Source organism: Copidosoma floridanum, unplaced genomic scaffold (assembly GCF_036245765.1).
Source record: "Copidosoma floridanum isolate Cflo_tuat_1 unplaced genomic scaffold, Cflo_Japanese_pri ptg000004l, whole genome shotgun sequence".
NCBI lineage: Eukaryota > Metazoa > Arthropoda > Insecta > Hymenoptera > Encyrtidae > Copidosoma > Copidosoma floridanum.
In genome coordinates this window covers 40518655-40528630 of record NW_028321881.1, presented here as the reverse complement: position 1 = coordinate 40528630, position 9976 = coordinate 40518655, and the positions used below count along the sequence as shown (strand labels likewise).

The 9976-nt window shown below is 30.5% G+C and overlaps 1 protein-coding gene across 1 annotated transcript; it reads right to left on the bottom strand.

Annotated features, from left to right (window-relative positions):
• Positions 1–642: 642 nt before the first annotated feature.
• LOC106646284 (uncharacterized) lies at positions 643–9533 on the bottom strand. Its single transcript, XM_089597194.1, has 4 exons — positions 9278–9533; positions 7929–8087; positions 1465–1572; positions 643–950 (listed from the first exon to the last, which is right to left on the bottom strand). The coding sequence occupies exons 1-4, from the start codon at positions 9531–9533 to the stop codon at positions 643–645; spliced, it is 831 nt and encodes a 276-aa protein (XP_089453320.1).
• Positions 9534–9976: the final 443 nt, after the last annotated feature.

Sequence of the window (9976 nt, the reverse complement as noted above, 5' to 3'; positions counted from 1 at the left end):
TTCGTCGTTTAAGGACAGTTTAGAGTGTGTCTACGAATTTCCACATTATTTATTTATTTTTTCATGACATAAAAATTTTTTTCAGGGTACATCTCCTATTCGACTATTTTAATATATATATATATTTGTATTTAAGGTTCTGTCTTCATTAGAGGTATGAATGCAATACATATATATACATATATATTATAAGATTACTTGATTCACCATAATTATGAAAGATTTAAACGTTGCCCGAAAATATTTTTTTCAATTACATACTTAAAATAGCAACTAATAATAAAATCTCCGAAATAACTAAATAATACAAATAAAATAACAAAAGTAAAAAAAATCTACAGTGACACGTTTTAAGATTTAGATACTGTATTGGTACTTAAGTACTTTCGTATTACCGGAATGCAAAATTCTGATAAAAACATACTCATGGTTGTTTTCGTTTCTGTGTTCATTTGCATTTATTCAATAGTCAGTTCAATATATGAAGCATTTTAAAAGAATCGCTTAAGCCATGAGAAAAATACTTTTAAATAACTTTATATGCAAGGTTTATTGGTATTTGACTGGTCTCTCCTATACAAACGTAATTAATTATTTTCTTGTTATATAAGACCCTACAAATCTCTGCTGGGAGTAATAAATTCAAGTTTCGAATTTGCTGCTACAATTTTTTGAATCGCAATTGTTTATGATGCCAACGTCTTCGGTACCACGAGGTCCATTCGTGACAAATGCAAGTGGCGTCGCAGCGTAGTAGGGAAGCAGCTGAAACTGCGTAGTTGGAAAATATGCAGGTGGAAACAGACCCTGTCGCTGGGCCATTTTGAAACGCGAAGTCAGCTGCTTCTTCCATTTTGTGCGTCGATTCTGAAACCACGTTTTGATCTGCACCTCCGTAAGATTTAACTTCTGGGACAAATCCATCCGTTTGCTTACACTCAAGTATTTGTCTTTCTGTGAAAGATGTTATTTGGTTTGTTGACTTTTATTAAATATTGATTAAGTATACTTAATTTACTCATTACTTTATGATAATGCATCATATTAGTATTTTTATAATTATTGTGCTTAGTTCAAATTTTTTTATACTTGGGGGCTCAATTCTTCACATACATAACCCTTGAACTTTGATTTAATTTTAATTTTTTGTGATGTAAAAATTATGTTTTTTCTAATATATCGTTCAGTATTTTTTTTAACAATTATTTTTGTTTTTTATCTTAGACTTCTCAAAATAGCAGTTTTTCATTTTTCCGTTTTTAGAATCAAGTAAGTAATCTCTACCAATTACACAACGAATACAAGGCTAAAGTATATGAGGTACTCAAGATGAAAAACCGAATACATTAAAATTTTATTAACAAATTATATAAATGATATGTATTTTATGCATACTTTATCTTCTATTGATTAAATTTCCTTTACTCGTCAGATTTAACGCTAATGTACTTAATGTTATAAAACTAACCTTGAATTCCGTTTCAAGCATTTCAAGCTGTTTAGCACTGTAAGCTTGTCTTGGTTTCCTATCAATACCTGGTTTCCGAGATCTTCTTCCACAAGGTTTTGGTGCTGTAATAATAGCAAAAACCATTATGGGTAATACATCATTCTCCTTCTTGAACGATATTTTGAAATTTCAGGATTTATCTAATAAAACTATTAATCTGAACTCTTGGGATTTATCTAAAATTATAAATACGTTGTTTTATATAAAAATAAAAGATTTTTTGTATGTTTTTTAAAGTAAAACCGTTTCAGCGAATATCTAGACTAAGTCATTTTACTGAAGTAAATGAATTTTTTTTTTTTTTCAAGTGCTTACAAGATGGAGAAAAAAAATCCTCATGTATAAAAATAAATGTCACACACTTTACGAAAAAAAAAAACACACCCAGTGTAATGGAAGATAAAAAAAATCTCAGGAAAACAGAAACCAACAAAAATTCAAATGACAAACCCGAGATTTACTGCAGTGTTAATGAACGCTAGCTTTTATCACTCCTAACCACTCGTCTAACAAGCTAATAGCAATAGGGCGTCTTCTCTTTTTGCTTTTCTGTAAGATTCGCTTGTAAAACGTTAGTCAAACCTCCAGGAGTTTCAGTGCTTTGGTATTCACACTAAATTTCACGATAAGGTGTTAAATAGCCGACATCAGGTGGAACACGCGTCCAAATGAGAAATTGTCACGTATACGTAAGTGGTTCTTTGATCTAGCTTAGGACATTTTTAGTTTTTTCCACTTCTGAAATTATTCTTAGCTACGATCTCAGTGACTATTAGCTATTGGGACTTTTCAAAAAATTTAATTTGTACAGTAGTTTTGTAACATTGAAAAAATATTGTTCAGATAAATTTTTTAACAAAAGCGATATTATGTGATGAATAGCTTTACTGACAAAAATATGCAAATTTATTTATTCTCCCAAACCATTCATTTTTATCAGTAGTATTTGATAAATTCACGTGAACTATTATTATGAAAACAGGTGATATCAATGAAAAATCATCTTGTTAAAATTAAGTTTATAAATAAAATCCATGTTATTCCAAAAATATGAGTTTAAAAATGTTTTATTGGTCATAATTTGACCATTTTTACGTTGACATAAAATCTTTAAACGATAAATTAGATAAAAATATTTTTTATTTTGTAACACATCGTTATAAATTTTTTTTTTTTAATTTTTTACTTAACTAATTTAAACTAATGAGGGTGTTTCAGGCTATAATATATTTTTATAAAAAAGCTTTATCCTTTGAAAGATAAAAATGATCATTGAGATCCTTATGCATGGCTTAATACATTTATATACACACATGTGAAGGCATTAAATTTTTTTACAACAATAATTTTGGATCTCTTTAAAAACATATTTCTTTTAAGTTTTTCTAAAAACTTTAATTTTGCAGGTGCTAAGCTGGAGGTAAAGTCTTTTTTTATTCAATTAATGTTAGGCGAAGATTTCGTTCGATAAAATAAACATTATACAATTATTAATAATGGTGTAATATAATATGTTTACATACTTTAATATAATACGATTATATTTATATAATGCATTACTTTATATAATGCATTAAATAATACTGTATTGAATAAAGGCTATTTGTTAAAATAAAAAATTCTAATAACTAGTCATCAAAAATGAAGGAATATTTAAATATTAATTTGTAGAAGTAAAAAGTTGACGTTAACGTAAATTGCACATGTTTATCAAATAATTAACAGTTCGTTTAAAATTTCCGAAACGGACGATATTTGTTGACGACGGTTTACGAAAGGTACTATAGAGAGGACTTCTTTACGTGGAAAATTTTGTGTTTACTTTTCGAATACAGGTGCGTTTTCTCTGAAAGAGGGAGATCTGTTCAGCATATTCTTTTACATCTGGGCTTTAGTAACTAATATAACTCATTCACGATATTAATGTTCATAAGTATGATATTCAGTATCTTTGATGATTGGTTTTTTTTGGTCACAGTAATGTTTATTATAGATAATGATTTTGACTTACAGATGACTGAAGATAATAAATCCTACTTGTTATTTATTTTTAGAAAAGTATAAAATGCTAACTTTGATCCGCAAAACTTTACGTTATGACTTTTTAATTTTTTTACTATGTTAGTTATTTTTTGATGACTATTAAAGAAAATTTGTCACAATTTTCATACAGAAGTCCAATTCATATACTTCAAAATACTTCTACACATGAAGCTCCTATTTTCTTATACTAGACATTACGAATGCTCTTTTCTGATTATTCTTATTTTTATGAAAAATCGTAAAGCTTCATCCTCAAACCTATTTTCAGAGAATAATACAAATTTTAAGACTTTTTTAATCGAAAAAAATCAATACATACACGTTTTGGTACTCTATCCTAACAAAAAAAAAAAAATAAAAAAAATAAAATAAGTGATGAACAAACAAATAAAAATTTTTTCATTCATTATTTATTTAACTAATGTTTTCTGTAACAAATAAGAAAAAGTATGAAATGATTTTTCTAATTTTAAAGAATTATAAGATAAATTATTTAGATAAATTATCAATATAACTCAAATTTCCTTCAGTATTAAAAATTTTGCAAATGAAAAGAAAGATAAAATAATTTGTAAAATCAATAAAACTATAAAAGTATAACCAATTTTACTAACATTAATAATAATGACAAAATTAGTAACACTAGTAGGAGTAATAATAATAATGATAATAATAATAATAATAATAATAATAACGATAGTTATAATAATTATAATAAAAACAGTAGAAAACGCAGAATTTTACTTCAATTGATCTAGGCAATTCTAAGAAAAAATCTACTACGTTCTTTTATACACACAACCATAGTTTCATGAGTTTGTAGTTCAATAATTTTTTTTTTGTATACAATTCTACAATCTTTCAGATTTTTACATAATCTTATAAGTTTATTAAACTGTCTTAAATTGGAGAGAGGGGAGATAAAAATTCAGTATTTCGTGAAACTCTACCGTTAAAAAACCATTATACTATCTTAACAATGAGAATAATTATGAATAAAGCTTTTTTTATTTGTTGTGTGCGATTTGTTCAAGCTAAGATCACGTGGTTATAATTCCAGTAATATTCGCTGGTTCTAAAAATAAATGGCTTGTGAGTTATTACTACAAACTGTAAGTTTACTAACTGGGAAAACAAAATACCGCAAAATATTTTATTACTACTGGGTAAGTAACACAGTAAACGCAAGTCCATTTTATGAATTGATTGAGCACCTCCATTTCCGGATGGATTATTCTCAAACAACGTGTCACCAAGAGTGATGAAAAATCAAAGAAGGAAAAAAAATAAATGAAACGCTCGCGTTGTAAGAGGGTCGGGGCGAAGGAGCTTCAACAGTTTTACAACTCCCGCAAATAGAATATTAGAGAGATTCCAAATGTACATGCGCGCGCTCACTAATTGAGCGAGAAGAGATGGAAAAACGTTGGTACACGAGAGGGGGTGGAAGGGTGAGGAGAAGGAGATGATTTACGAGTTTACTCAGGCGTTTAGCAGCTCTCACGGGCAAAGCTGATAAATGGGCTCCTAATACGCTCGTATTCCTTATATGCACGGGAAACGCGGAAAAAACTGTAGACGGCCTTTTGTGTATCATTTTTAACGCGACTGCGAAGTATTTCACGCTCGCTTGCATATCTCTTCGCTCATTTGTCGCCGTTGGCACGAAAACTGTGCGTGCGTGTGTCTACTTATTTCCAAATTCTTGAAATCGATGAGTACAATTCTTGTTTGTAAATATATTGACGATTAATGCTAAATTGAATTTCATTTTATAAAAAAATTAATGTGTCAACATAAAGTATTTTTTGTTGTCTCTTGGTGTGTATTTGATCTTAGGGTTTGGTACGAGACTTAAAAGAACACTTGTAATATGTAAAAGAAGTTTATAGACAGTTGTCAACTCAAAGAATAGGCGTGGTGGTATCAATCAAGTTCAGATTGGGAGTTTCTCAATAGCTCAAAAAGAAAAGGAAGCACCACTTATATAGGGAGTAACCCAAAAATTTGAATCATACATAGCTAGACCGATAATCCATTTAATTTTTAACTCATAGGTATATTCGAGATTATAAAAGGTGATAATAAACACTTTATTAAAACTGTTAATTATACTTCCACGAGTAAATGTATATCGTAGAAGGTAGTTAATAAAATAGAAAAGAAGACTTCTAAAACAATTAATAAATTGCTTTGGGATGAACCAAATTCGCACAAAATTAATACATTTTCAATGTCAAGTAAATAGCCAATTAAAATAACAGCACGTAATAAAAAAAAGTTAAGAATATCACAGTATGATAAAATTCAAAATGTGCTTAAGATTTGAGTTAATAAGCTTTGTGATGTTATTCGCGCTATTTAACGATTCATTTGAAAAGTAACTCTTATTTGAAGGTTTCCATTTCCTAGTCATTATATCACAGTTGTACTCAATAACAGAATAAGAGTAGTCCCGTAATCTTAGAGCGAACAAAACTATGTCTAAAAGTACTTTTTTACCGTAAATTGTTATGATGATCTATATTTTTTTGAGGGGAGGGATAAAGACTGAAACTTGACCTACTAGAGTTAAAGGATTTCAGATTATTTAAAGATTCTAAAACATTGTAGTCATATGCATCACAAGACCATCAAGATTTTGTTTGACAATGTATCTACCAACACTCTTTACAAATTTTAGCGTTTTTCGGTTCTTATGGAAACTTGCATCGTTGGCTATTTACGCTGGCTTGTGTAGCTGTCGATAATTTCTGCCCAAAAACCAGCATGCTTGCCTTTTTATTATAAATAATAATGCAGTTTATAGTTCTATTACATTAGCTAACAAAATTTACCATGTCTTTCGCAGAAAAGTAGCACAGTTCGCTTAATATAACGAGTACCATTGTTCGTGGTTTCCCATACAGCGTCAAGTAATGACTAATGGAAAAAAAACTTTATGCAAGGCTCTGTTTTTGGTACGAAAAGGAACTTGGTATTATAAGTTCACTTCTGTGATAGCTGTCACAAGAAGCACGTATAGTCCAGGCGTAATACATTTTTATTTAAAGTCCCCTCGTATTGTCATCGTGACTGTCAAACTATAGAAACTCCATGTTAATATTTCAGTTAAGATCCATACCAGGACTCGAATGAGAAATATGAGTTTTCGTCGGATAAGTGCCGTCGTCTCCGGGGCTATTTTGCGGCCCTAGGGATGGAAGGTAGCCGCAGAGCGATGGCACTTATGTGGCGAATCCTATTTTTTCTACCAAAGGTACACCCGACACTCAAAAACGCCCGAGGTTGGAAAATGATATGTTTTGAAAAAAAAGGGTTTTTAACTTTTAACACGAGTAAAACAGGAGTTATGTAATAAACAAGAATTGTAATTGATTTTTAAGAGGTGATAAAAAATTGTTGAGGTGATTAAAGTACTTATACAAATTGTTGCAAGAATATGAAAACCGTAAATCGTATTCATTTTTGTGTGTCATTATCACACACATGTTTAATATTGTTGCTTAAATTTTTAATGATGTACAAATAATTTAACATCTAGTCAAAAAAAATTGCTCTGCATTTTCGTAAGACAGCTGAATAAGTCTTCGAGAAGAAACTACATCAACTATGAAACTCTTTATGAAAGAGTAGCAACTCGTGATAGTATTCATGAAGGGATATGAAATGGAGCTATTCGTGGGTAAAAAGAGATCGTTCTAATCTTTGCAAAGTTCTGAGACATATGAATCTATAAAAGAAAAATTTAATACTGAGGTGATTTTTATAAGCAGTTTAAATCTTCGTTTAATGAAGATAAATTAACAATTTTAAAGAAGAAACATAGGTTCCAAACGTTATTTGTGTGCCAATTACATGCAGAGTTTAGAAGCGTTTGGCGATTTAAACCTGATAAGATGACTTATAAGTCTTAAAATAAAAATTGTCCACATTTCTTTCATACACACATTACGTTGATGATGAGTATTAATAATACTATAAAAAAAAGTGATATTAAAGATTTTTTGAAAAAAAAATCAAGTTATATTTCATCGTATTGTTCTTAAAAGTAATGAATCCATTCGAAACTTCAGCTCACGTGCGAACCATTTCAAAAGGTATAGTATAATCGAGTAAAGCTAGGGCCATTAATACAGACTCCAACACGTCATACAATAGACCTATGCCATAAATTAAAGTACCGGGCATCACGCGAGCGGTGCATCAGTAACTCTGTAAGTGATCATGGCGTACCTAACGTTTTACACTTACCCCACATGTACTGTTTTTAATTTATTCGGTACGAATCGATTGATAAACGGGATAGAAAAAATAAAAAACTCGTTAAAATCTTTTGCAAAGTAAGATGAAGAGTTACATTGACGTCAAATACCTTGAAGGCCAAATATCTGTCCAGGTTTTGACTGGGCGAGCCAGCTGTTGTACAACAGAGACGCGGAGGCGAGGGATGCTGCAGAGTAGGCCGTGGGGTCCAGTAGATTTGTCTCGGGAAACTGTAGATTCGTTCTGACGTATGATCCGTTACTTGTACCTGTAATTTTAGAGGAAAAATAAAATTTTTTTGGTCGTTTTACGTTAGTCTTGCTTCCTAGTTTACTGATGACAGTGTGTGTTGTTTTTATTAGTAGTTTTTGAAATTGTAATTTATTCATTTTTATGAAAAAATCAGTTAGGTTCGTTTGGTAAGTTTTGATAACCCATGTAGAATTCACTGGAAAATAAATGTGATGTGATAATATACCTATATATGTAAGTATATTAATCAACCGTGTATTTAGTTGTAATCTCTATTACGTGATTATTAACATTTCGTACTTAAAGGAAATTTTTCTAACAAATTTCTACGTTTACTAGCATATTCACATGCTTAAGACGCAGATTTAAGTAACAAAAATATTTTTGTCTAGGTATCCACAGTAAACGTTCACACAACACTACATAGGAGTTTATAAATCTTGCTAAACTTATTTCACGTAATTTTTTTTTAAAGATATCGGAATTCGGGATATTTACCTTATCAAAATATTACATGGAAGTTTCGTTATCTCCTGACAAATAAAAATTGTCGATATTACTCCAACTCCCCCTAAAATTATCTCCACCAAAATATTGTTCGTATTAAAAATGCAAAAAATACAGCACATTATTTCACATTTGATAATTTCTTTTACGGAAAAAACAGAAAAATAACTTTTTGGATGATACAAGACTTATTCCAACTAAAGTTTGGAAGCTCTTTAACGCATACGTTATAATATGCCGTGGAAAATAGTTGATTTTAATACTTCTGGTGATTTTTTACAATTAAATTCTTAGTAAGCATCTTCAACTTATAAGTACTCTTCCACGTCCGTTTCACTATGGGGAGTGACGTGTGTAAAAAAATTTTATGAGCAAAAGTTTGAAAAAGATATCAGAAGTTTTTTCTAAAGCAAAATATTGAATACGTAGTATTTCACCTGGGACAAAACTACGTACTAAAATAATATATTAAAACTAGCTAGCTCGAAGCAATAATACTCGTATACATGACTAAAATATGATAATTTGTAGTATTACCGACAAAATTTCAAGGGATATCCAAAAATCAACTTCTGTACACACAAGATAATTAAAGTACCTCGGGTTATTAGTGCGTCTCTATATTCTCTACAATTCAAAGACACCACCAATCACCTATTAGTTTCTTCTAGTCCATATAACATCAAAAAGTGAACTCACCGACATCGTCACTTTTAATCCTTTCCCCGTTGTCCCTGACCACTTGACAGGAGTCCGTTCTCGTACGCCCCAGTATACTGTCAATGGAAAAACTGACAACTGAGCTCGAGCCCTTGCTCGACGTTGTCGGTCCCAAACTGACAACATCGCTGGGGGTGCTCGAGTCTAGTGACGAGGAGGACTCGCTACTGTCGATGATCTCGTTAGGTTCTTCGGGACTCACTGACCACGGATTTTTGGCTTCTTCTGATGTCATCTGGTAATGATGTTCTGATCTTTCAGAAGAATAGTCCTTTTAAAACATCAGTACTAAAAATATTTCAAGTTGGGATGCAGCAATGTATTAAGCACAGTATTGCTTACATTTTGGACGGGAAAAGTACTAATTTGGATAAATTTATTTTTGTCGGCACCCTAAATAGATGGACTATTAAAATTGCAATTTTTCAGTTGATACAATTATATTCGTTACAAATGAGCATTGTCCATTTTATTAATAGGTAAAGGAACCTACTTTATAAATTTTACGGATGAGATTGAAAACAAAAATATATCTTGAAGGCAGTGACGTAAGGTTTGTATGATTGGAATTAACATTGACAGAAAAATTATAATTCACCAAGTTTCACCACAAACTGATCAGGAAGAAGTATTGGATTATAAAATACTATATGTTTTACATAATGTACATTTAACATT

Bases quoted from the DNA above. Each gene is read 5' to 3' on its own strand.
- LOC106646284 (XM_089597194.1), bottom strand. From the start codon at position 9,533: ATGACATCAGAAGAAGCCAAAAATCCGTGGTCAGTGAGTCCCGAAGAA. The intron at 1,573-7,928 runs GTATTTGACGTC...CTATTATTACAG, and splicing joins ACAGATATTTGGCCTTCAAG to CACCAAAACCTTGTGGAAGA. The intron at 951-1,464 runs GTTTTATAACAT...TTTCACAGAAAG, and splicing joins TGAAACGGAATTCAAGGTTA to ACAAATACTTGAGTGTAAGC.